This window comes from Monodon monoceros, unplaced genomic scaffold (genome assembly GCF_005190385.1).
Source record: "Monodon monoceros isolate NGI ecotype Baffin Bay Population unplaced genomic scaffold, NGI_Narwhal_1 Super_Scaffold_21, whole genome shotgun sequence".
Taxonomy (NCBI): domain Eukaryota; kingdom Metazoa; phylum Chordata; class Mammalia; order Artiodactyla; family Monodontidae; genus Monodon; species Monodon monoceros.
Window position 1 is genome coordinate 30,328,374 of NW_021703778.1, and position 27,909 is coordinate 30,356,282.

General features: G+C 42.2%; 1 protein-coding gene across 1 annotated transcript in view; it reads right to left on the minus strand.

Moving 5' to 3' along the window:
* Positions 1–27,909, minus strand: part of TARSL2 (threonyl-tRNA synthetase like 2) — a 52,568-nt gene that overhangs the window by 9,968 nt on the left and 14,691 nt on the right. The window contains exons 7-15 of the mRNA XM_029238998.1: positions 26,553–26,617; positions 23,789–23,867; positions 22,745–22,891; positions 21,833–21,931; positions 13,279–13,445; positions 11,215–11,377; positions 5,107–5,244; positions 2,874–2,951; positions 2,689–2,789 (exon numbers count right to left, since the gene is read on the minus strand). Coding sequence (XP_029094831.1) covers positions 2,689–2,789; positions 2,874–2,951; positions 5,107–5,244; positions 11,215–11,377; positions 13,279–13,445; positions 21,833–21,931; positions 22,745–22,891; positions 23,789–23,867; positions 26,553–26,617 — 1,037 coding nt within the window. The remainder of the gene's footprint in view (positions 1–2,688; positions 2,790–2,873; positions 2,952–5,106; positions 5,245–11,214; positions 11,378–13,278; positions 13,446–21,832; positions 21,932–22,744; positions 22,892–23,788; positions 23,868–26,552; positions 26,618–27,909) is intronic.

Here is a 27,909-nt window from a genome sequence, read left to right on the forward strand (position 1 = left end):
GGATGGATGGGTGGATGGGTGGGTGGATGGATGGGTGGATGGGTAGGTGGATGGATGGGTGGATGGGTAGATGGATGGATGGGTGGATGGCTTGCCTGATCTACTGCTGTTCCACATCCCCCTTGGATGGCTAGTAGTGTTCAAATTTTGTTGCACTAGTTGGGTCATTTTTGCATAAAGTCCCCCTACCCCTAATTCCTTTTGTTCATTTTGGTAGGTTACTAGGGAAAGATGATTTTGCAAATATGAACTTAAGACACCATCTTTTCCAAAAGGCCTGAATTTATTCTTGAAAGTTCTGTGCTTTCCCCTTTAACCTTTGAGAATTTTTATTATTCTCATGTCCTGATGTAACTCCCTGTATGAACACTTCAACTATTCTTCAGCTCTTTACCTTCTCACAGGATGAAACTCTCAGTGTAGCTCTATAACCATTAATCAAAACACAAGTTGGAGAATCCGAAATAAAATTTTTGTTGGTTGAACATAAATTGAGATCACTGCATAAAATCCTACACTCTGGGAAATCGGTGGTTGTTCATTTATTATAAAAATCTTATTAGGAAAATATTCTATTAAAAATTATTAGACTTAAAATATGCCAATAATTTTTCCTTTTTAAATTAATTTTTTAAATTAATAATCTTGAGTGAAAGAGATCTCAACACATTATCTAATCAATGCCACATCTCTAAAACAGGACATGGTGAGAAGGGGAGAGTTTAAAGAAATGATGTTGTGATTTTTGTCTAATTCAAGTCAGTGGAAGGGTCTTTAAAAAGAAGCTGCTTCCAGGCAGAATGAAGTAAGCATGCCACACCTGACTCTCTCTCTGAACGCAGACGTGGGCCCTGGAGAGAACATGAAGAACAGCCACCCGAGGGCTGGGAGGAGTGACTGGTGCTGGGGGATTGCTGAAGAAGACCAGAATCTGAAGTGCCACCAAACTGCACTTAGTTTTTTGTAATTTTGTCTTCCAGTTTGTGTGGCCTGGACTCAGAGACAGCCCACAAGCAAGAATACATACCAGGTACAGACAGGAAAAGCTTCAAGAGAAATCCTCACTTTCTGGCCAAGAGCCAGAAAATAACTGCTAAGTTTCAGAAAAAGTGAGGGTGGGGGACGTCCTGGAGTTTTCTTCTGTTTCTTTTTTCTCCTCTCTTCCTCCAGCCCCCAGCATTCCCACAGTGGCACAGAGACTAAACAGGCACCTAAAACTCCAAGGAAGGGGATCCTTCTCTCCGACCCGAACAGCTGTGATCCCAAGCGTACGTGAATCCCTGTGCTCTCTCTCTCTGGCTGGCCTCCTGATGCCTGGTCTCTGACACAGATAGCCCTGGAAACAGCATGCGGAGCAGGGAAGCTAAAGCCCAGCCTTCTGGCCACAGGACTACAGAAAGGGACTTCAGGGAACCAAAAAGTGTCAGGGAAATACAGAGAGCAGGGAGTGCAGAAGAGCTGCCCCATAAAGGGGTGTATGAGCTCGCTGGCCTCACCTCTCATCGCACATGCTTGGATCCGACCCTAACAGCACATAAAAGGCTTGAGAATTGGACTGTGGGACTTCACCCCTGGGTGGTGCACACAGGACAGAAGGCCTCACTGAGGCCAAGATCCACAGACACTCATATCCCTTATATACAATGGCTGGTACAGTGAGCCCAGTCGGCCTTCCATATCCATGGGCTTCACAGATACGGATACAGATATGGATACAGAGGGCCGACTATATATAGGCTCAGAAAACTGAGCTGACGCTGGAACCACAGAAGGCGGGTTAGAAATTACAGCCTGAACCTGCACAGGCAGAATGACTGCTAAAAAGTCAACAATCCCCTTAGGATTTAAACAAGACCCAGCATCTCACAATATAATATTAACAATGTCTCAGATGCAATTCAAACCTACTCAGCATATTCATCACCAGGAAAATCTCAATTCCAAAAAACAGGTTATGGAAAGGGAATAACAGTAACTGCAGTGGGGAAATCTGGCAAACTTTATTTTAACCAAGTGATGGAGGTTACCTCACTGCTGACAAGTCACATTGATGCCATGCACACCCTTGACAGGAAGAGCCACCCTCAAAAGGTGACATACAGTATGATCCCACTTGTGTGGAATTCTGGGAAAGTGATGGAGAGGAGGTCAGTGGCTGCCCAGGGCTGGGGTGGGAGGAGAGTGTGACTGTAAAGGAACAGCACAGGAATTTGCTTGCCTGATGGAATCACAATCGTGGTGGTGGGCACACCACTCTATACGATGTTTAAAACTTACAGAACTGTACACACACACACATATACACACAAAGTCAACTTTACTGTGAGTTAAGAAAAAAATTTTTAAAGGAGTTGTTGGTTTGCAGTGATGAAACTGCCTTTTTTCCTCTGCTTTCCCTGGTAAATACCATTCTTAAGACACAGACCCAGGGTCAGCCCTTTATGAAGTCTTCCCCTCTGCCTCAGGGAGATTTCTCTGTTTGGGTCATGTTTCCACGTCCTTTGTTCATAGCTCTAACCAGAAAACTAAAGCTGACCTCCAACTAGATTACAAGAAGGTAAACAAATACATACTGAGTATCCTGCACACAGACAGACATTCACTGACACTTGTTTCTGTACTGCTAATGCTCAAATGACAATAATTAAGATATGAGTCCTACATTATTTATCACATTCAGTCACTCACCTAACATATGTAAGATTAAATCTTACAGGCAGTTGGAAGTCCAGCTGAATTGTAGCACACTGATGGTATCTGCCAATAGCATCCTTGATTTTTATATCAATCTGTAAATTAAATGATGTTTGCTTAGAGACAGGTTTTATTTTTCTGTTAAATTTTACTTTTTTTGAAGCATATGGCCTACTTACTTTAGGACCATAAAATGCTCCATCTCCCAGGCTCATCTTCCATGGTTTCCCAAATTCCATCAAGCTATTCTGTAGTTGCTATTTTTTTAATAAGAAGAGAACATTACTTACACTTAATCACCATATACTTATTGAACCTCTTTTACATTCAATAAACTACTGAGCAACGACTACGTAAAGAAAATTAAGATGGTACTTACTCTCAAGAAACATACACATTTTAATTGGGGGAGAAAAAAGGTAACTTACTAAACTGTTCCACTGAATTCCAGGTAAGTGATAGAGGGGTACTTTGGGCACTTCCGCCGTGCAGGCTCCCTCTGCCCTACTCTCTCTAGCTCCTTTCAGGAGGCGCCTCCACACCATAAAAGGCAAGAAAGCTGGGGCCTTGTTCCTCGTGCACTCTGTGTTCAGAAGAACGGGGGACAGGCCTTGCACTTGCTCTTGCTTCTCCCCCACCTCTGTGCCTGCAGCTGGTGGGCAGGGCCCCTTGGGACACAGAGGCTGTGGAAGCGTGAGGCCCACTCTGGTCTCCAGACTAAGCCACGTAAAGTCACCCAAGTTAGCTCACAGTGAGGCCGCTCCACACTGACGGTGATGGGGCATGCACATGAGTATTAGTGATAGGGCTCTTTGAGTCTTCTGGCCACTCCCTGTGAAAATGGCTTCTCTGGGAAGCACCCAGGCATCCCTAAGGCCCTGGCCAGAAGAATGTCAGAACAGCAGCCAGACTCCTGTCATCACCCCAGCGCACTGGAGCCGTGAGGGGGGTGACATTTGGGAGTGAAGCGCCCGACAGGGAAGGAAAGCAGTGGTGGTGTCCTGGGCCAGGCCAGCATCACCCAGAAAGCCTCCTCCAGGGCCTCAGTCAGAGCAGGTCAGGAGCTGCTCCTGGCCAGACCCCAGGGGGTCCCTCAGGGACCCAACCCTCCTGCAGGGGCTTCCCTTGTGCTCAGGGCTGGGAAGGCCACCTGCACAGATGCACTTCACAAGCTGGAGCTGCCCTCCCCCGACTTTGTTTCTGAAGGGAGAAGAGACTGTGAAACCATGTTCTCAGACAAAACAAGGCCCTGCTACAGCAGGTAACAGCGATTGTAGGGACTCCCAGGGAATTAAAAGCAAAAGAAAGGCCAGGTTTGGGGGAAGAGCATACAGCAGAGGTCACTGCGTCCACTGCTCTGTCCTCTCCCTGGGGACACCGGGATAGGAAGGCCTGATGGGAGGGGCCGAGGCCAAGAAAGCTTCCGGTTGACACGAGGTCTGGGGAGAGGGGACGTCTGGGCAGTGCTGGAACCACCGCTCCCAGGACTGCCCCGGGGACACTGCCCGGCACCTCTTCTCCCTGCTGTCTGTCCTGCCCCACACATGCCAGGTCTCTGGCTCCCAAGAGCACTAGGGTCTAGACTGTGGGATGTGTTGGGTTTCGGACACATCAGGTTGCTTGTGCTTATGTGGGAGGGGCTGGAATGTTCTTAAGGATCTAATGACTCACTGCAACTCTGGGAAAGTGGGACCCAAAAGAGGTTGTTTTTTTTTTAATTAATTAATTTATTATTTATTTTTTGTTTCATTGGGTCTTCGTTGCTGCACGCGGGCTTTCTGTAGCTGTGGTGAGCGGGGGCTACTTTTCGTTGCGGTGCGTGGGCTTCTAATTGTGGTGGCTTCTCTTGTTGTGGAGCACGGGCTCTAGGCGCACTGGCTTCAGTAGTTGTGGCTCATGGGCTCTAGGTGCGTGGGCTTCAGTAGTTGTGGTGCACGGGCTTAGATGCTCCGTGGCATGTGGGATCTTCCCGGACCAGGGCTCGAACGCATGTCCCCTGCACTGGCAGGTGGGTTCTTAAACACTGTGCCACCAGGGAAGCCCCCAAGAGAGGTTTGAGGTTAATCCAGCTCCAAGGAGCTGATGGACCTACATCAGTTCCAGTGGCAGAGGCCAAACCAGAGCTGCTGAAGAAGGAGCCAGAGAACTTCTTTAAAAACTTATGAAATTGGTTATTAGTGACCAGCACTGAAAAGAGTATAAATGAAAACCTGATATAAACTAAGGTGTGAAGCAAATATAAGGTACTGCTCTTATCATTGTTTTGAAGAAAACTGGATTAACAAAATTCTACAATGGGCACGTTTATCCCAGAACTTCCAATTTTAAATTTCCATTGCAAAGCATCGCATCCTCATACAAGGTATTTTCCATATTCACAAAAATGAAGGGTAACACTTTGTTTCTCCCTACCTTTTCAGCTTCATCCCATATCTCAACCTCCCCTAGAAAGTTTTCAGGTCTTGTTGACAAATTTAATTGAAAGGAGAAGCCAAATGTTGAGTAAACGGATTGCAAAAACTGCAAACACGCTTTTATTTCTTCTTCAATCTGAAATCAGAGCAAATGAAAAACCTTAAATAACACCAAATTTAAACCTATTTATGGCATTAAAAAACATTCTTCTTGTCAGATAGAAATAAAGCGTGCTTTTACTATAGTCAGTAGCACTGTTTGGGTTGTTGTCTTTTCCTCACTCGAATATTCACGGGACTCCCGCCAGGTGCCAATGCACACAGGCTGCTGGAGGCCCCCATGGTCCAGCGCAGGGCTGGGCGAAGACCCAGGCGAGGGTACCTCTCCGTGCACAATGCCACACAGGAGGAAGGGCAGCTGTCCAGAGGAAGTGATGGCCAAGCTGCAGCCAGAGGAGAGGTTAAGCGTTCTCCACGGAGGCAGGGCAGGAGCTCCCGGAGCAGAGGAAACACTGAGGGTGAAGACCCGCAGGATGGAGGAGTGGGCCAGGGCAGGACAGCTGTGGGAAGCTGCACGTGACGGGACAGACGGCACAGAGGCAGCATGGCAGACAGTCAGGATAGAGGCAGGCCGGGGCCAGAGAAAATGCAGTGCTTTCAAAGCCAGGGTAATGTCTGCACTTTTTAGCCTGAGAGCAATGGAGAACCAGTGGAGGTTTCAGCAGGGGACTAACACAGTTCAATGTGATTGTTTGAAGTACGGGAAAAAGACTGGCAAGAGGAGAAGAGCAGCCCATTAGGAAGCTGTTGGGATCCTTCAGGAGCAAGAGAATGGTAGCTTGAAACAGAAGCGGCTGGAATGCAGGGAATCAGATGCATTTGCAGGATACCTGTCCTTTCGTTCACTAACAGATAGTAATTGCCTACATTGTCAGCACTGTGCTGGATGCTGGGAATTCAGGAATGAATGAACTTATTCAAGAATAACATATTTAAGAAGAGTGAATAGGGCTTGTGATAAACTAGACATGAGAAGTGAAAACCAAAGGACACCTGGGTTCCTGGCCTGGGCCATGGAGAGGGTGCTGGTGCATTGCTGAGAAGAGGAGGACCTGGTGTGAAAGGCAGAAGAGGGGCCGACGCTGGGCCTGGCCATTGAGAGGGCGTTTGTGATGGCCAAGCAGACACGTCCCCCAGCCCCTGGAGGGCTTGGAGCTCAGGGGGGACAGCTGAGACGCAGCAGAGGTTAGGAGAGGGACTAATGCCAGAGAGCGCAGGGTGAGAAAAGCAGGGCCAGGGCTGTGAGGCTGAGAGACAGCATCCTTAACAGGGAGAAAGACAAGCACATCTAAATGCAGACGAGATGGGGCAGCAAAAACAGAGACATAGAGAGAGGGGACAAGTAAGGATCTGCATGTCACCAGGGATTAGGTTTTGGGATTTTCATCAGTGGAATCATGCAGCCCTTGCTCTTTTTTCTGTCTGGCTTTTTCCACTCAGTAGAATTATTTCAAGATTCATTCATACTGTTGTGTGCATCAATAGATCACTCTTTTTTCTTGCTGAGTGGTTTTCCACTGTATGGATGTACCACTGTTCCTTTATACACTCACCTGTTACTGGGCTGTTTCTATATTTCGGCTCTTTCAAATAAAGTTGCTATGAACACGTGTGGACAGGTCTTTGTATGGACATGTGCTTTCTTTTTCTCTTGGAAAAGGAAAAGGAGTAGTAAGATGGCTGGGACATATGGTAGGTTTGTGCTTTAAAGAAAAAAATTATTTACTTATTTGGCTGTGCTGGGTCTTAGTTGCGGCGCACAGGATCTTCGTTGGGGTGTGCGGGATCTTTAGTTGCGGCGTGCATGTGGGATACAGTTCCCTGACCAGGGATCGAACCCGTGCCCCCTGCTTTGGAAGCGTGGAGTCTTAACCACTGTGCCACCAGGGAAGTCTCTGCTTCACTTTTTAAGAAACTGCCAAACTGGTTTCCAAAGTGACTGTGCCGTCTTCCATTTCCACAACCAGTGAGTGAGAAGTCCATCCCCTCCACACTCCCAACACGTGTCAGAGTCAGCCTTTTACGTCTTACCCATTCTAGTTGGTGTAGAGGCAACTCCTTATGGTTTCAATCTTCATCTCCTTAGTGACTGATCACCTTGCACTCCTTATTCATATCCTTCTTTGCCATCTGTGTATCTCCTTAGATATGTATCTTCGACCATTTGAATGGTCAAATCTTTTTGCCCATTTTTTAAAGTTTAACTTTTTGAGATTCACATGCATTTGTAAGAAATAAGACCATTGTACCATTTACTCAGGTTTCCCCAGTGGTGATATAATTTTTGCTTCAACCGTCAAACACAACTCAGAAAACTGTGAGTTTTTCACAACTCTGAAAAGTCTGAGAGAAAGGAAAAGGAAAAGGAATATTTATTGTATTTAACCATGTTTTACTTTTACAGTTGTTCTTTCTTTCTTCCTAACGTTCCAAGACTCTTCCTTTTATCATTTCCTTTCTCTTCAGAGAAATTCCTATAGCCATTCTTCTAAGGTAGGTCTAATGTCTTGATTTCACCTTCATTCCATAAAGACATTTTTTCTGGATATAGAATTTTGGGTTAACAGTTATTTCAGCATTTGGAAGATGCTGTGCCGCTTCCTTCTGGCCTCTGTTTTGTTTTGTTTTTGATAAGAAAACTGTTGTTTTTTTAAAAAAATATTTTCTTCCTTAATAGTAAGGTATAATTTCTTTCTCACTGCTTTCAAATTTTTTTCTTTTTCTTTAGCTTTCAGAAGTTTGGCTATAATGTGTCTTGGTGTGGATTTCTTTGGGTTTATCCTGTGTGGACTTTCTCAGCTACTTGAATCTGTAAGCTTATGTTTTTTGCCAAATTTGGCCAGTTTTCAGCCATTACCTCTTTGAGTACTTTTTCACCTCCACCCTACATTTCCAGAACTATTTCCAGAACTATTCCAGAACGTTGGTGACATAAATATTAGGCATTCTGTTATAGTCCCACTGGTCTCTGAGGTTCTGTTCATTTTTCTTTCAGTCTCTTTTCTGTTTTTCACATAGTGTCATTTCTACTGGTGTCTTCAAGTTCACTGATTCTTTTCTCTGTCTCCTCCATTCTGCTCAGGAATCCATCCACTGAATATTTTGGTTATTACATTTTTCAGTTCTAAAATTTCCATTTGGTTCTTCTTTATATCTTCTATTTCCTGAGACTATTTTTTCATTTTTTCTAAATGTGCTTGTAATTGCTTGTTAAAGCATTTTTATGATGGTTTCTTTAATATCCTCATCAGATAATTCTAATATCCCTGCCATGTCCACATCAGTGCTCCTACACTGCCCTTTGTCATTCAAGTTGAGATTTTCCTTGTTCTTGACGTGATGATTGATTTTTGATTTCTGAAATCTAGATATTTTGGATATTATGTTATAAGACTTTGGCTTTTATTTAAACTCTTCATTTTAGCTGGCTTCCACTGACTCTGCTCCAACAGGGAGGGAGCAGTACTGCCTGGTTATTGCAAAGTAGGAGCAGATGTCTGGGTTTCCCACTGGGGACCGCAAGGGAGGCAGAGGCTCCTCATTACTGCTGGGTAAGTAGGAGTTCTGCACCTTAGTAGGTTTCCTCTGATAACACCTGAGCTGGGAGAGGCAGAGGTATCTTGGCACTGCTCCTCATGTGGCCTTTAGCAACCTCCAGGGTGCACGGCCTCATTATCATGGAGTGGTGGTAGAAGTTTTGTCTCTCCACTCAAGCAGGAAGTGGAAGAGGCACCTTGTGACTGCCAGGTGAGGGTGGAAGTCCAGGCTCCCACTTAGTCTCCACTGACATTACGGGGTGGGTGAGGGGAGATCCCTGTTGATGCCTGGCAGGGATGAGTAGAATTGGTATGATTTCTTCTTTAAGTGTTTGGTAGAATTCACTAGTGATTCCTTCTGGGCCTGGAGTTTTCTTTGTGGAAATGTTGTTAACTATCAATTCAATTTCTTTAATAAACACAGGGCTACTCAGATTATCTATTTCTCCTTGAGTAAAGTTTGGTAGTTTGTGTTTTTCGAAGAATTTGTCCATTTCATCTAATTTGTCAAATTTACTGGCATAAGCTTGTTCATAATATTGCCTTATTACCCTTTTAATATCTATAGGGTCTGTAGTAATGTCACTTCTATCAGTCCTAATATATTTTTTTTTTTCTTTCCTTTTTTTCGGCTGGGCCATGCAGCTTGTGGGATCTTAGTTCCCCGACCAGGGATCAAACCCGGGCCCCATGCAGTGAGAGTGCAGAATCCTAACCACTGGACCACCAGGGAAGTCCCCAGTCCTAACGTTTTTAATTAGTATCTTCTCTTTTTCCTCCAACAAAACTAAAGGTTTATGAATTTTATTGATCTTCTAGGAGAACCAGCCTTTGGTTTTTATTTATATTGTTGTGTTGTTCAAGGGTTAACTGGACAATATTTTCTAATTTCCCTTTGATTTCTTATTTGACACATGGGTTATTTAGAAGTGTATGATTCGCCTTCCAAATATTTGGAGATTTTCCAGATAGCTTTCTGTTATTGATTTCTACTTCAATTTCACTGTGGCCAGAGAACATATTTGGTACGAATTGAATCCCTTTAAATTCATTGAGACTCATTTTATGGCCCAGAATATGGTCTACCTTGGCAAATGTTCTGTGTGCACTTTCAAAGAATGTGTACCCTGCTGTTATTGATTGGAGGGTTCTATAACTGTCTATTAGGTCAAACCATTTGACAGTGGTCCTCTGCATGACAATTTTAATTTGAATTAACATGAACACCTGAAAAAGTAAACACTAACTTCTAGGCAATACTGAAAAACAAACACATCCAAAATTCCACCAACCCCCTTAAAACAGTCCACTTAATGTACTTAAGTTAATAAAATTGGAGGAAACTTAAAAAAGTAATAATAAATTTCATGTCAAGAAAAACAAACAACCCAATCAAAAAATGGCAGAAGACCTAAATAGACATTTCTCCAAAGAAGACATACAGATGGCCAGCAGGCACATGAAAAGCTGCTCAACATCACTAATTATTAGAGAAATGAAAATCAAAACTACAATGAGGTATCACTTCACACCAGTCAGAATGGCCATCATCAAGAAGTCAACAAAATAATAAGTGCTAGAGAGGGTGTGGAGAAAATGGAAGCCTCCTACACCATTGGCAGGAATGTAAACTGGTGCAGTCACTATGGAGAACAGTATGAAGCTTCCTTAAAAAGCTAAAAATAGAGTTGCCGTATGATTCAGCAATCCCACTCCTGGACAAATATCCAGAAAAGATGAAAACTCTAATTCAAAAAGATACATGCACCCCAATGTTCACAGCAGCACTATTTACAACAGCCAAGGCATGTAAGCAACATATGTATCCATGGACAGATGAATGGATAAAGAAGATGTGGTGTGTGTGTTAGTACCCAGCTATAAAAGAGAAGGAAATATTGCTATTTGCAGCAACATGGATGAACCTAGAGTTTATCATACTAAGTGAAGTAAGTCAGATAGAGAAAGACAAAAATCATGATATCATTTATATGTGGAATCTAAAAAATGATACAAACGAACTTACTTACAAAACAGAAAGAGACTCACAGACATAGAAAATAACTTATGGTTACCAAAGGGGAAAGGGAAGGGGGAGAATAAATTAGGAGTTTAGGATTAACAGACACACACTACTTTACAGATAGATAAAATAGATAAACAACAATGTGATTTATGTTCCAATGTATAATAATAAAACTGTCTTTACTTTTGATTTCTGTCAGTGACTGATTGTTAAAAATTTTTAAATAGCATCAAACAGAACTTCGAATTTTCAGAGAATCATGTTCCTTTATAATAAAATAAATTATGTTTGAAAAACACTTTTTCATGTCATGAGATTACTGATCTATGACCCAAATTAGAGAATCACAAAATGTTGGAGCTGATGGGCCCTCAGAGACTGGACTGAACAACACATTTCACAGCGACCCTGAAAGACTCAGCGATCTGTCCAAGGTAGCACACTGGACCTGTGCTGACCACGCCTCCCCCGTGTCCCCGTTTACCTGCTCCACAGTGCAGAAGATGTGAGCGTCATCCTGCTGGAAGCGCCTGACGTGAGTCAAGCCATGCAAAGTTCCTGACGGCTCATTCCTGTGAAGAGCTCCGAAGTCAGCAAATCTAATAGGCATTTCCCTCCAAGATCGTGGACGATGGGCAAACATCAGACTAGAAAAGAAACAATGGCACACAGCTTTTCCTTAGCATGGAGAAGATTATGTAATGATCTAGATGTTAATAAGGTACAGTTAAATGCCTCAGGATTTGTAAACACCTTATTCTGGTTCTTAGATCACCTATTTTACAAAAATTCTTCTCCCATGAATTAGTGAACTTACATCACTGCACACGCTGAGAAAGAACCCTCTTATCTTCTCCAGAATGCTGTTCCCTACTCTCATTCACCCAGGGAATATCCACTTACCATTTAAAATCCATTTCAAAGGCTACTTCTTAAGTGAAGCAGCCCTGGACACTTCCCCAGAAGGGCTAGTCAGGCTTGCCTCAGGCTCCAAGAACAGCTGGAATTGCCACAGTTTTGACACTGGTCTTGCTATTTTTATAACTGACTGTCTATATATCTGTTCCTTCCCCAATCTGCTCATGAGCTCCGGGGGGAAATGGATTGCGTCTGAATCACCTCTGCATTTCCAGCTCCCAGCACTGGAAACACTCGGCTAATGTTCTCTGTTGAATGAAAGGCCTCTCTTCTGCAGGAAGCACCCCTGGCTCCCATATCCCATCACCACTAGGCCACTGTGGTCCTGCTCTTCCTTGTTCTGAGACATGAAAATACAAAATTACATTCTCTACTTGTGTTCAGCTTTCTTCTAATTCTATTGAAATCACAGCTTCAACTGGTACCCAATGGGAAACTGACGTAAGAAGTTGTTAATACAGGTGTTTTAGAGAATGCAAAGCACAAGGTTAGCCTCCACCTTCTGTTTTTATTTTTTATTTATTTATTTATTTTTTTGCGGTACGCAGGCCTCTCACTGTTGTGGCCTCTCTCGTTGCAGAGCACAGGCTCCGGACGCGCAGGCTCAGGGGCCATGGCTCACAGGCCTAGCCGCTCCGCGGCATGTGGGATCTTCCCGGACTGGGGCACCACGAACCTGCGTCCCCTGTATCGGCAGGCGGACTCTCAACCACTGCGCCACCAGGGAAGCCCCACCTTCTGTTTTTAAAACGAGGTTATAGAATATTTACATAACAGTTTTTAGAAAATTAAAGATAAATATATATTTTTTACATGCTGTCATCATAAAGTTGAACTTCTTTCATTCTTTACTGAAAAGGGCAAAGAGCTTTCTTCAATGTTCAGAGGTTTGTTTTAAGTAGTTACCTTCTAAGGTAAATTTACCTGAAACTATGTAGTTGATGATACAAAGCTACAATAGTTGGGATATTTTTTTGTGGAGAATTGTATCTGTTCACTTCCAGTTGTAAAATCTGCTACTCTTACAAGGTTGTATTTGCATACCATGCAACTTTATGATAATTACATTCTTTCACAGACTCTAAGACAACCTTGATTGTAAGATGTACCATTATTTTATACATCACTAAGAAAGAAAATAACCATTAATTAAATTATGGCATAATGTTAAGATACCAATTATAAGATGTGTCCCAATTTCAGGGGTAAAGCCATCTTAGAATCAATGAAATCCAGTCATTTATTTTGACCTCACTGTTCTTGTTACAATCAACCCAAATAGTATGTAAGAACTAGATGTTCTGCAAATATGTATATTTGAAGTGTATTACTATTAGGAAGAGAAATATTACAATAATTTATAAAGTTGATATGTAACATTATCCTCTGAGAAGCACAAAATACTAAATGGTTTCCAGCTAACATCCCACACCTGTCAAAGAGCAAACATATTTTAAAAAGTAAATTTATTCTCCAGAATGAAATAACTTGGTAAAGATGATTTCTAATCACCAGTCTTCAGATTAAAGGAATCACTTAGTTCCAAAAAGCAAAATAATATTAAAGACTAATTGTGAGGAAGTCTGCTATGCGTTTATAGGCACAGATCTGCTTCACTTTTAATACTCACCAGTGCCCCGGACAATTCATGGGCTTAAGGGCAAAAGTGTCCTTGTCAATGTCAAAGGTGAACATGTTGTCACTGTAATGCTGCCAGTGTCCAGAGGTTTCCCAGAGCTTACTGCTGTACACGTTGGGGGAGAGCACCTCCATGAAGCTGCGTCGGTGGTACTCCTCCTAAAAGAGATGCACAGCAAAGTTAAAATCTGCTGGGACAGGTCACAACTCCAGGCAAATAACACTATGAACAAAGATTTTTAAATTCAGGATTATGTCTTACATTAATTCATGGTTAATATGCCCTTGGCTTTAAGGGTGGTAATTTATGGATCATGAAAGAAAGATTAGTGTATGCTCAGTATAATTTTCACATTAAGTATATTTATTTTATAGTATAATAGTATATAGTGTATAATATTTTAATTCTTTGAGAATTAGTAATTGAAATACTATATATATAAACTTTTTGTAACTACAAACTCCCAAATCCTTGTACATTCCAGATAAACAGCAGGAGTTTTTTTTGTTGTTTTTTTTTTTTTGCGGTACGCGGGCCTCTCACTGTTGTGGCCTCTCCCGTTGCGGAGCACTGGCTCTGGACGCGCAGGCTTAGCGGCCATGGCTCACGGGCCCAGCCGCTCCGCGGCATGTGGGATCCTCCCAGACCGGGGCACGAACCCGTGTCCCTGCATCGGCAGGCGGACTCTCAACCACTGCGCCACCAGGGAAGCCCAGGAGTTTATTTTCTATTACTTAAGAGGTAGAATAATTTTATAACTCAATAAGCCTCTGAGTGCCATGTTATTTACAGTTTTGACCCATTTAGTTTTAAATAGAAATAAAGCTGGGAATTTGAGTTTGTAATATTTTAAGTGGTTGTTATCTACTGAGTCAGGAGCTGGCTTTGCTCCCTCCCTATCAATTAACAGCTTCCCTCATTCCATCACTGGGGTCAGGAAAAGAGAGTCTTGTTTTCAAGCAGAGTTCTTCTTTAACTTTGCTTTTTTTTTCTTCAAATTATCAATCTGATGATCTTTGTTCAGTGTTTCTTAGAGTTTCAACATTTGTTAATCATTTAATGGGCATCTGGCACAAACCTAGATCACCATATTTTAGCTAAGTAAAAATATATTTTTATACAATTAAAAAAATATAAAACATACTATTTCAAAATTACTACAAAGAACAGTTTTGCATCACTGACAGGGATATATTATTTGTCGTTCTTCAGCTGAGCATCTTTTCAGTCCAGTTGTGAAGAGCCTGGGTCTCAGCTATCCATTAAGCTTCTTTACTTAACCTTTGTTTTTACCAAATAGGAAAATTTCAACAAAATTATAGGTCACTATGAATGGCAGTAATTATTTAGTGGTAAGTCAGATGGCTCCATATACTCAGATTAAACAATGTCCCAGCTACTTCCCTGGTGGCGCAGTGGTTAAGACTCTGCCTGCCAATGTGGGGGACACGAGTTCGAGCCCTGGTCTGGGAAGATCCCACATGCCACGGAGCAACTAAGCCTGTGCACCACAACTACTGAGCCTGTGTGCCACAACTACTGAAGCCCACGCGCCTAGAGCCCGTGCTCTGCAACAAGAGAAGCCACCGCAATGAGAAGCCTGCGCACCGCAACAAAGAGTAGCCCTTGCTCGCCACAACTAGAAAAAGCCCGTGTGCAACAATGAAAATCCAACACAGTTCAAAATCAAATAAATAAATAAATAAATTTAAAACAAACAAAAAAAACAAAAAACAAGGTCCCAGAAATTAAAGGGGTTTTTGTGTTTTGGTTTCTTTTTACTAGAGGTTACTTTTAAAGCTAAGCTCAGGAGATAGTAATTGATAAGATTTTTTTAACCCACTCTGGACACAATCATGTTAGGAATTTGTTTTGTTGAGGTGTTTGGAAACAATGTTAAACTATGCCCTATGAGGACAAGTGTCATTATGTTTGCAACTTATTTTATGCAGTTTAGCAAAAAACAACTGCTACATTTATACATAAAATGTATACATATATTGCATGTATACCACCTTATCTCTGTATATTATATGTGTGTAATATATATACATATTGTTTTGTCTCTCTCACATGCACATACATGTCAGAGAGAGAGAAAGCAAATTGGCAAACTTAACAATTGATGAATCTAGATGAAGGACACATGTATGCTCACTGCACTGCTCTTTAACTTTTCTGTAGATTTGAACTTTTCGAAAGAAAAAGTTGGGGAAAAATATATCTGAATCCATATCATCAATTTCTTTCTCTAAAGAGTAAAGAAAATCAAGTCTGAGAAAGAGCAAAGTCATGATGACTGACCAGTCTATAGCTCAGTATGATCTGAAGAAATCCTGAAGGCTTATTCTGAAGATTAAAAAGCATATTTCATCCCTGAAGTAATAACTTCATACCGTAGAAGGTACTGAATCTCCACCTGCACCTGTGATTTGGCCACTGGAAATAGCACCTAAATATCAGTGCATAGAGAAATTCTCTTAAGTAATTTTTCATTATAAACACTAAAGTGATTCCACTTAAACAGATCCTTTCCAAAATCACACTAAAATACCAGAGTTTTAATAAAAGCATAAATCTACAAGGCCAAAGAGAAAAAGGAGAGGAGATGACAGCTATATACTTATGAATCTGGAAAGCAAATGAGCAACAGCCTCAGCAGATCTGGGAAAGCTGAAACTTTACGGGAGAATCCCAGAAGCAAGACTACTCTGGCTGGATATAGATTTCTTGGCTTCACATTTTTAAGGTTTTGCTCCTGTCTTCTATATTTTAGGGTTTCCATTGAAAATTTAATTTAAGACTAATGATGTTGAGCATTTTTTGTGTTTTTTCTGCTGTTTCCATTAACAAAATCAAATATCTAGGGATAAATCTGATGAAAGATGTGTTAAGACCTCTAAAGTAGCAATAACAAAATATTGCTGAGGGAAAATAAAGATCTAAATGAGTTGACAAGATTTACATATGGATTGTTAAACTCAATATTGTTGTCATTATCTGCAAATTAATCTATAGATTGAATGTAATTCCAATCAAAATCTCAGCAGTGTTTTTTTCCTTTTTTAGGAAATTGACAAGCTTCTTGTAAAAGTTATATGGAAATGCAAAGAATAGCCAAAATAATCCTGAACAAAAATAATAAAATTAATGAACTTAAACTACTGACACCAAGACTTAAAATACAGTTACAGTAATCAAAGCGGTGTGGTACTGATGCAAGGCCAGATCAGAAGAACGGAATAAATACCCGGAAAAAATATATATGCAATGATTTGGCTTAGGACAAAGATTCTGCTATAGTAATAAATGGTACTGAAGTTACTGGATAAGCACAGAACCTCAAAATGAATCCAAGGTAAATCATAGCCTTAAGTGTGAAAGCAAACAAGTTTTTAAACAGAACAAAGAAAAATAGCTTCATGACTCTGAAGTCGGCCAAAGATTTCTGAAACAGGATGTGAAAAACACTAAGGAGAAAAGAAAAAGTAATAAACTGGACTTCATTAAATATAAAAAGTGTTGGTCCAAAGACATCATTAAAAAATAAATCAAGAAGCCACAGACTGAAAAAATATATTTATTACATATATTTAACTAAGGACTCAGATTCAGAATATAGAAAAAAATTCCCACAAATCAATAATAAAAAGACAACCCAAACTTTTAAATGGGCAAAATATTTAAACAGGAGCTTCACAAAAGAGAACATCCAAGTGGCTAATAAGCATATGAAAAGATTCTCAACATCACTATCCATCAGGGATATGCAAAATAGTGCCATTATACCAAGTGTTAAAAAAGAAATAACAAGCCTCAAATGGGGTCACTTACTCCCAGGACAGGAAACCAAGACAGTTTCAACCCCACCCCCACAGAGATGTGACCTTTACAACAGCCCATCTGAAATGTCCTGATCAGCACTGGTGAGGTAACTACCTGAGAAAGACCCTGCTGTTCCTCTCCCGGTAGAAGACAGCCTGCCTGAAATAATCCTTTCTTTTCATTTGCTAACACCTTCTCACCCCCTCCCCTCCTTCTACCTATAAAAACCTTCCATTTCGTACAACCCCTCCTACTGCTGCTGATTCTTGAATTTCTGAATAAAGCCAATTAGTTCTTCAAATTTACTTGGCTGAATTTTGTTTTTAACAGTGTAGAAGAATTAAATAGTCATATATTCCTAGAAGGAGTAGTAAGTGGTTCAACTATATAAAAACTGTTCAGCATTTTCTTAAAAAGTTTGTCATTACTTCCCCAGGACCTAGCAATTCTACTCCCAAGTAAATACCCAAGAGAAGTGGGTTCTTGGGAGCACCAAAGACATGATCAAGAATGTTCACAGTAGCTTCATATGTAATAGCCCCAAACTGGAAACAACCTACATATGCATCTACAGGAGAATAAATAAACAGATTGTACTATAGTAATAAAATGGGATAAATCAAAATGCACACAACTTGGATGAATCTCCCACATTAAGTTGAACAAAAGAAGCCAGAAACACAATAGTGAATACTACGATTCCATGTTATGAAGTTTAAAACCAGGGGCAATTTATCTATGGTAACCAAAATTAGCATAGAGATGATCTCAGGGGAGGGGAGGGGAGGCAGGCACCAACCGGGAAGAGACCCAAGAGGACACACGACAAGATGGAAGGCTCTTGGTCTTGATTTGAGTGTGGCTGGTAGATGTGCACACGTGAAATGCTTCAGATTGGTCCACTTTAATGAATGTAACTTACATTTCAATCAGTAGCCTCCCTCCGAATGCAGTAATATTGTTAGGGAACCATTGACCGAAACCGCCTGCCTTGGCCAGGCACTATGATAAGCGCCTGCCTGTGTTGTCTCACAGCAGGAGGTCCTGATAAAGAACATGGTGCTGCCACTGATAACTAACGGGGAGAATTCAGGAGGGGCTGAAAGGAGAAGGGAGGAGACGTCAGCCCGTAATATGTTCTGCCAACCTCCCAGAAACCCTCGTGTTGGAATCCATCTTGGCTGAGAGATGCGCATGCCACCAGGAAGGACCCTGAGCCACCAAGTATGGGCCAAGCAAACCTGAAACTAACCCCATTACCATGAAACCCAAGACTTCGAGCCACGTAGAGAGCAGTCCTCCTGGGTTCACTTACCCTACTGCTCTCTGCCCGGGCGCCCCTTCCCAATAAAGTCTCCTGCTTTGTCAGCACATGTGTTTTTTGGACAATTCATTTCCAAGTGTTAGCCAAGAGCCCACTCTTGGGCTCTGGAAGGGGTTCCCCTTCCTGCAACAACATAAGGGACCTAATGCAAGAACCACCCCAATGAGCCTAACACTTGGAACCATGAAAGAGAAGTTTTAATCAGCAGTTTTAAGCTACTCAGTTTCAGGATGGTTTTCTAGGCTGCGATAGAACAGACAACGGAATGTGCACTGGCCATGGGTGCTGCTGCACCAGTAACCCTAAAATAGGGGGCTGTGGCTTTAGGGCCAAGTGGTGGGCAGAGCTAGAAGGGCCTTAAAGAAACTGTCTGTGACGAGCTGAACACTAATAGGGAGGAAAATGTTACTGGAAGTTGAAGAAAAGAGGACCCTTGTCAGGTGGTGCCAGAGATTTGGTAACCCTGTCACCTCAGGTAACACGGAAAACAGAAAAGAGTCCCCAAAGAACTCACAGACTTAGCTGGGGGTGTCCGGGCAGAATGTGGAAAGGGACAGCCGACTTCTAACTGCCTGTGACAAAATACAAGAAGACAGAAACTAGAGAGAGCACTATTACATTTCTGAGACAAATTTAGAGGAAATACAAAGGTGGCAGGACCTACCAGATTCAAAAATAAAACTTTCTCACCCTCAGACCTTCTCAGCAAAGGAGTCACAAGACTCTTGAGGACAAAGGTAAAATCTTAAGGGTGCAGCTGTCTGCCCTTTGCAAAGACCTGGGAATGAGCTGAGTACCCAATGGGGCTTTAAGAGTCTTAGGACAGCGCTTTGTACACTCAGTTAAAGATGAGGCTTTTACATTTTTAAGTGTCATCTCCCAGCAGCCTCCCAGGCAGCCCTGGGTAGGGAAGAATCTGTCCCAGAAAGAGACGCAGGGACGGCTTTTATCTAAGTGTTGATTATAAACACTGTATGTAAAAGTGCCCCCCCCCCCCGCCAACTCTTAAAGGAACTGTACTAGCTGGGATTGAAAGGGACAGAGACAGCACGAGAAGAAATGAGGTCTCTGGACCCCAAGCTTCACAGAAGGAATCAGGCCGGGGACACTGAGAAAGCTGCTCAGAGGTCCACACAGGCAGGGAGGCTGACTCGGAACCAGGGCCCAGAGGGAAGAGAACTGAGTCCTGAATAACAAGCGTTTTCTGACCTTGGAGCCGGGAAGACGGGTGGGAATCAGGGTTTCGACAGATCACCGACCCCAGCACCTCCTTCTGCGCCCATCCCTTCCTGAGTGGGAATGTCCCCGGCCTCCTACTCCTCCATCATCATCTTATTATGTGGCGGGGTGGGGGGAGTGGGGTGGCCCACAGGTAACCTGTCACTTTAGTCCACAGGTCTTACACTGATGGGAACTCTACCTGAGGGGCTACACCTGAGAAGACTCCTCTGCGCCGAGATGAGTTACTAGCTTCTGCGCTGATGTGGTAACCAGAGGAGATTCGGCACACCTTTTACTCAGCACTCAAAACACATTCAAAGGGCAGAGCTGATTATCCTCCAGCCTTTGGGGGCTGAAGACATAAAGAGCCACCAGATGCTCAGCTGGAAGCGCCGGGGGCCAGGCCCCAGACACAAGGGCAGCCTGTGTCCCATCCAAACGCAAGCCCAGCCTTGACTGAGCTCAGTCTCTGCACTGAGGGCTTCTTCTTCCATCTAGGCGATGGGTAACTGCTCAAGTGGGAGAAAACGTCACCCGGAGCCTCTGCAGGTATGTTTACATACAACATCCAGCATAGAATAGAAAATGATCAGCTGTGGAAAGAGGCAAGACTGCATACCAGGAAACCAGGAGAAGGCAGTCTCTGAGAGGTTTTTCTTTTTTGCATGGAAAGGCCGATTTCCTCAGACACGGATCTCTGGGGGTTCAGAGTTCTTCACCTCATATGTGTCTGCCAACCATTCCCCTTCGAAGCCTCAGAGACCCCCGTCCTTCCCACCAATGCCCTTACCTCAGCAGAAGAGACCACCGGGTTTACGTATGTAAACGACCATACAGTACTACAACCCATACGATCAGGCCTTGGGCCTGATCATCAGCCATGTCTGTGTTGCATCTATAAAAGATAAAAGATTCTTTTAAGGCCACCATAGAGGCATCCTGTTTATTCTCCACACATTCCACCTCCAACCCAGGGAGTTCAAGGTGTCAGGGGCTGTGCTGATTTTCCAGCAAAGACAGCACACCCCAAACAGCAGCTGTGATGGCCATTACCACCTGGTGAAGTCCGACACCCTTCAAAGACTCTTCAGGTCTTACCTCCCTGCTCTCTGATCTCCTCCCACGGCTAAGCAGTGGCCAATCCCTGTGGAAGGCATGCAGCCCACAGAGGTCAGCCTCCAGGCGCACAGCCGAGAAGAGAAGGAAGGAAAGCGAGTCAGAGAGTAACCAGTACAGGCCGCGTACCTTCTCAGAAAGGTCCCCCCAACGAGAGGGACAAGCAAGGAAGAGGAAGACATGGGTCAGGGGAGAGGGGACTCAGCACAGGAAAGACAGGAGGGGAGTAGCCAGGGCGATGACGAAAAGAAGTCCTAAGACATCAGTTGTCAAGAGTCTTAGCAGCAAGTCAATTCTGGAGGGAGAGGACCAAATTTGAAGAAAAAAAATTTACTTAGAGATTACCTGAATCATCAGAATACACTGCAAGGAGTTTCAGAGTTTTGATAGAAAGTTGAGGATGAATTAGTGATGGTCACATAGAAAACTGAGGAAATGAAAGTCTTAGGTAATTATTAATTACAGGAAAGACACAGAAAGTACAGAAAGGAAAAGTAATCCTAGTAGTCTGCCTGGGTCACCTCTGCACAACATCTACATAGTCCTAATGAAGACTTTCTACTCTATGAACTTGTCCTATTGTACAAGTAGCTATTTTACAAAATTGTTTTTTCACTCTTTGCTCTGGAGCTGCCAAATCACCCAGGAGTCACATAATAAACAATGGCGGGGGGCACCAGTGGTCCAGGGATCACATCCTGAGAAGCAATGAAACTTCACAGTTTAGCATTCTGTGCCACACAGAACCCTTCCTCCTTCCTTCTCTCAGGGGGAGTTCCACACTTGGTCTGAAGTTTATCTTAGTATCCTATGTGTTCTAGAAACTTACATGGACAAGAGGTACATTTAATGAAGTCCAAGGATAAATGTAAATATTTAGGGAAAATACAAATTGTTTCAACGTTTTTAGTTGAAGGTACAATGTGGCATTTCTCTTCGAGGTTCAAAATTCTTAGTATTATTAAAATAAAATTAATGGAAATGCTTGGCCATTTTACGATGAGAGAAAATAGTAAAATGGAGTTGAGTAAGTATAGAATATTTTAAAAATTAACTTACTCGTATGAAATCCATAAGTGTATTATAAACAAAGGCTCCTCTGGGAAGAAAGAAACAGCTTCCAGGACTCAGATCATGGAAGAAGAAAAGTTCTTGTTCCTAGATTAAAACAATAATTGCATTTCATTTTCACTGTCGCTGCATAACATTTACTGTATACAAATGATACACTAGGAATAAAATATATACTCAGTTATTTCTGATTCTAATATTGACATTCCAAAGTCCCTCAATACTGTACTTGAATCTAACTACATGTAACAGCACATGTAAAATTACAACTCATATTTATGGTTACTTAGCTTTGAACTTGGCTTTTATTTCACTTAGTATTTACTGCTGATTTCCTCCTCGGCACCTTGGAGTACGGATCTCATGGGGAGACATGGCTGGAGGTGGGCTCTGAGTGACGTGACATCAGCATGGCTGTCATGCTGAGAGCCCACCCTGGTGGCCACCAACACCCAGTGTCCGTCCTCATGCCACTTTGCACGCTACCCAGCAGAGCCGAGGACATGGAGCTCCACAGCGAGTGCCTGGCCTGTCATGTAACAGCTCCTACGTGGCAGGACTGAGAGTTAAACCCAGGTCTGCCTTCTTGCAGATCTTCTTTGTTTCTGCTCTGCTTCCCAAATACAAAGTATATTATCAAGTATACACAATTTTTTTAAAAAGGTTATTTTTATATCATGATAAAAATGAAAGGTGCAATTGTTTAAATCTAATAAAAAATACAAGAAGGAAAGAGGTTAGAAGACATTGGGGTAGGAGCGTGAAAGAACTCAGCAGCAAACCATGAGCGCCAGCAAAACAGAAGACAGGAGAGGAGGAGAAGAAGAAATGTTAGTTTTAAGACACCCTAGTTCTGAGATGCGGTCACAGGCCAGCTCAGCAGCGCTCAGCGCGGCGCACCTTCCCAATCCTCCTGTGATCCAGGGTCTTGGTCTCCTCCTGCAGCTTCTCCCAGGCTGTCATCATCTGGTCATCAGGAAAGGATATCCCGTAGACCCTCTGCAGCGTTTCCATTTCAGGGTTACCCTCCCAATATGTTGAGGAATTCTAAACATCAGATGAGATTTGGGTAAACACACCAAACCCTTGGTTACAAATAAAACTGCTCTGAAATATGTACAGCTGGTTCATACCAGGGGCCTGAGCTACCGTGGACTTTGGTATCAGCCGGGTATCCTGGAACCACTGCCCCGTGGATGCCAAGGGATGACTGTACACAATTCCTCACCCTAACATCAGCATAGCTTACTTAAAGATGAGTTTTTGTAGACTTGGAATCTTATATTGTTTCTAACTAAACCTTCCCAGCCCAAATTATACCATTAATCAGTAAATTATGTACTCAGTCTGCTGTGGATTCTAGGGAAGAAAAGTGAGAAAGAAAGTGTGGAAATGAGGGAAGGCCAAGCCCCGAGTCCATCACCCAGGAGAGGGCAGTGGAGGAAGAGGTGTGGGGACATGAAGGCCAGCCTTGCTGACTGTCATCACCCTTCCTCCACCCGTGAGAAAACCAAGGCCTGGGAAGGGCAGGACGGTGATGTCAGTCTCAGGCCTCTTGATTCCAGAGCGCGTTTTCTGCATCATACCACTCTACCCTTTATTTTCTCCTTTTCCTACAGTACGTTATTCTTACATGCAGATAAACATTCTTGTTCACATTAGGGCAATTCAAGAAAACAATAGTATGCAGAACAATATTTTAATATAGATGAAAAAGAAATGCACTGTAACACGTATAGTAAGGTTAAATGATAAACAATTAAAGGCTACATATAATGTTCTAATTACCAAAATTCTAAAAAATTATATTATTTTTAGAAGCCCATATAAAAATCAAATATGAATGTAGTGTTTCTAAGAGGCATGGTGTTCAGGTTATAAAAGATATTATTGAATATCTAGTTCATCTTAAGTTTACTATATTAAGAAAAAATCAATACTTACCTTGAAAATTTTTATCTCTTTAATTTTTCCAGTGTGTCTTACATGGGGGCCTTTACAAAGGTCAACTAGTGGACCACACCTGTAATAAAATATTTAAAACATGCCCAGGCACAGTTATAGCTTTTGGGACTATTCATTAGAAACCATGTTCTATGTTTTGGGGCAATGTTTAATTTAGGAAAAACTTAATTTAAATGAATTTTTAATTTAAGGAGCAGGAAAGAGGCGATTCACCTAGTCTCAGATCCCAGCCTTCCCTCCTTCGCTCACATTCAAAAGCCACAGAATCCTTGGAAAGAAACTGTGCAGACAGAGACACCACTTTTCATTGTCACACCCTAAGGCTCCTAAAAACCTTCACTGTCTTAAAATCAGATAGCCATTTCCCTGCTCTACACTAATTTTCAAAACCGAAATTATATGACAGTTATAAAAAATGCGTTAAGTTGGTATTTTACATTAAAAATAAACTTCACCAAACCCACAGAATGCACACCAACACTGAAGCACGCTATAAGCATCGGTGTAGATGGATTGTAACTCATTTCCCACCTCTGGTGGGTAATCTTGACCATGGGGAAGTTGTGCATATATGGGGGCAAGGGTGTATGGGAACTCTCTGCATCTTCTTCTAAATTTTGCTGCGAACCTAAACGGCTCTAAAAAATAGTCTACTTAAAAAGTAAATAAATTCAAGGGTTTTTGTTTGTTTTAAGGCCCTCTGATTTCATGACAAAATGTCTAATTGTCTCTTGGTTTAGAAAAACAGCATACTGACTTAACAACGTAAATCTCAGGCAAAGGTTTAGATCCGAGACGACACTGCTATTAAAGCACACGGGGCTGCAGCTGGGGACTCGCCTGCACCTATAATGAACAAGGGACCACTAAACCCTAACAAGCGCAGACTTTTCTCCAAGTACAGAAACATTAGCAGAGTTAAGATACCAATAATGTGGGTCTGAGGGAAGGTGACTTAACGTCAACCAATTTAAGGGAAATTTAGTAAAGAAAAAAAGTTGTTCCTTAACTATTCCAACCAATTTTAAGTATTTTTAAAGTTCATTGGTTAAAAAGTTAAAAATTACAATGAATACATAAAGGGACTGGATTATTCACCAAAGTACAATGAAGCTTTAAACATGAAAACATCATTTCTCTGAATGACCAGGCTTTTATGTATTGTTCTCTGTCCAAGATGGAGGTTGTAAGTCAATGCTCAGAGAAATGGAAAAAAATGCCTGATTAGCATGAAAGACTTTAATAAGCTAATCTTTAAATAATTCCATAGAAAAAAAGCCATTTATTTTCAAAAAATTAAATACAAGCCATTCCAATTGATAGAATAAGCATCAACGTTGACCTAAGTTAAAAAAAAACAACCCAAAATGTCAAGTATTAAAAGCCAGAAATTTAAAACTTAGAATACCTTTTCAATTTCTTCATTTATTTTTAAACTTTAAAATGATTATACTGACACTTATTTGTATTATAGGTAATAAATAACAAAATCTTATCAGGTCATTGGAGAGCAGCAAAAATAAGATAAGCATGGTATCCACCCTCAGCATAAAATGGCCATGTGTTCATATTATCATTTAAGAAATGCACTGTGGGGACTTCCCTGGTGGTGCAGTGGTTGAGAATCCGCCTGCCAATGCAGGGGACACGGGTTTGAGCCCTGGTCCGGGAAGATCCCACATGCCACGGAGCAACTAAGCCCGTGCACAACAACTACTGAGCCTGCACTCTAGAGCCTGTGAGCCACAACTACTGAGCTTGCGTGCCACAACTACTGAAGCCCACATGCCTAGAGCCTGTGCTCCGCAACAAGAGAAGCCACCACAGTGAGAAGCCCGCGCATGGCAACGAAGAGTAGCTCCTGCTTGCTGCAACTAGAGAAAGCCCACGTGCAGCAATGAAGACCAAACACAGCCAAAAATAAATAAATACAATAAATACATTTATTTTTTTAAAAAAAGAAATGCACTGTACACAGCTGTGCATAAAGGGGGTATAATTTTACTCACAGTACAATTAAGTCAGAGAACCATAGTACTTGAGTGTGGAAAGGAAGTTCCCTGTGGAGGATATTTGTGGTCGTACTTATACAGGGACCAGGTCTTCTCCGATGGGACCGTGAAGGTCACAGGCAGCCAGAGAGCAGGACACACAGGAACAGAGACGAGCAGTACCCACAAGGCAGCTGAACAAGTTGCCAGTAAAAGGGGTTGGGAGCCTAATGCCCAGCAAAACTAAGTAGTTTGTGTAGGGGCTCCCACTGGCCTCTGCTTCCCACCACTTCTTGTCTCACTGTGAGTCCAGCTGACGCCTGGAGGGTAATGCTCTTGGACCCCAAGCAGTGGAGAGCGTGGTAAGAGGCAGAGAATCACTGCCCAAGGAGATGGTCCATGACAGCTCCCACCGCCCCTCAATAAGAATGTGGGAGGACAAACAGAATTCCTTTCCCTAACAGTCCCCCAAAATGTGAGGCCCTGAGAACACAGTCTTACCCACAGGGAGAAAGAGGCTGCTACAGCTAACATCCAGAAAACAGAATGTGTGTTTTTAGTACCATCCTAATAAATACAAATGAGAAAATAACAATTCCCCTTTGGTGATAACATTTCAGAGTCCCCACCTACAGCAGTACTATACCAACCATGCAAATTTACAAACAGACCACCCACCAAAGACAGACTTGCTACTGTTAATGCCTTCAGATGTACCACTGAGCAGTGTTTAAAATTCACACACACTTTACCTGTAAACTGTGGTCGTTGGCGTGTTAATCTTCTCCTTCAGGATGCGGCATTTAAATTTATTGTACTACAAAGAAAAATACATTTACATATTATCACACAAAATGTTTAAGTGGGAAAAAATGTTAACTTTTTTCAACACACACTGAATGGGCATCTGCTATGTTCTAGGTGCTGAGACTGTGGGGATACAAAGAGCTGAGAGCCCAGAGCTGTGCCATGCAGGACGGGAGCCTACTGAGCATATGAAATGCAACTGATCTGAAATGAGGTGCACCACAAGGGCAAAACACTGGATTTCAGAGGCATAATGTGAAAAGAAGAAAATAAAATAGCTCACTAATTACTTTTTATGTTGGTTACATGTTGAAGCAATATTTTTGATTTATTGGGTTAAATAAAATGTTATAAAAATTAATTTCATCTTTCTTTTACTTTTAAAAGGTGGCTACCAGAAAATTTAAGATGACATATGTGGCTCAGATTTGTGGATCTCATTATTGGACAGCACTGCTCTCGAAGATTCCAATTTTAACTATATGAAGTAAATAAAATTCTGAGGACATGTAAAAATTAAAAAAGGGAACCCTCCTGCACTGTTGGTGGGAATGTAAATTGATACAGCCACTATGGAGAACAGTATGGAGGTTCCTTAAGAAACTAAAAATAGAACTACCATATGACCCAGCAATCCCACTACTGGGCATATACTCTGAGAAAACCATAATTCAAAAAGAGTCATGTACCACAATGTTCACTGCAGCTCTATTTACAGTAGCCAGGACATGGAAGCAACCTAAATGTCCATCGACAGATGAATGGATAAAGAAGATGTGGTACGTATATACAATGGAATATTACTCAGCCATAAAAAGGAACGAAATTGAGTTATTTGTAGTGAGGTGGATGGACCTAGAATCTGTCATACAGAATGAAGTAAGTCATAAAGAGAAAAACAAATACCGTACGCTAACGCTTATATATGGAATTTTAAAAGCGGTACTGATGAACCTAGTGGCAGGGCAAGAACAAAGACACAGGTGTAGAGAATGGACTTGAGGGCACAGCGGGGGGCAGGCAGAAGCTGGGATGAAATGAGAGAGTGGCATTGACATACACACTACCAAATGTAAAATGGATGGCTAGTGGGAAGCTGCTGCATAGCACAGGGAGATCAGCTCAGTGCTTTGTGACCACCTAGAGGGGTGGGATAGGGAGGGTGGGAGGGAGGCTCAAGAGGGAGGGGATACGGGGATATATGTATACATATAGCTGATTCACTTTGTTGAACAGCAGAAACTAACACAACATTGTAAAGCATTTTTACTCCAATAAAGACGTGAAAAAAAAAATTAGCAG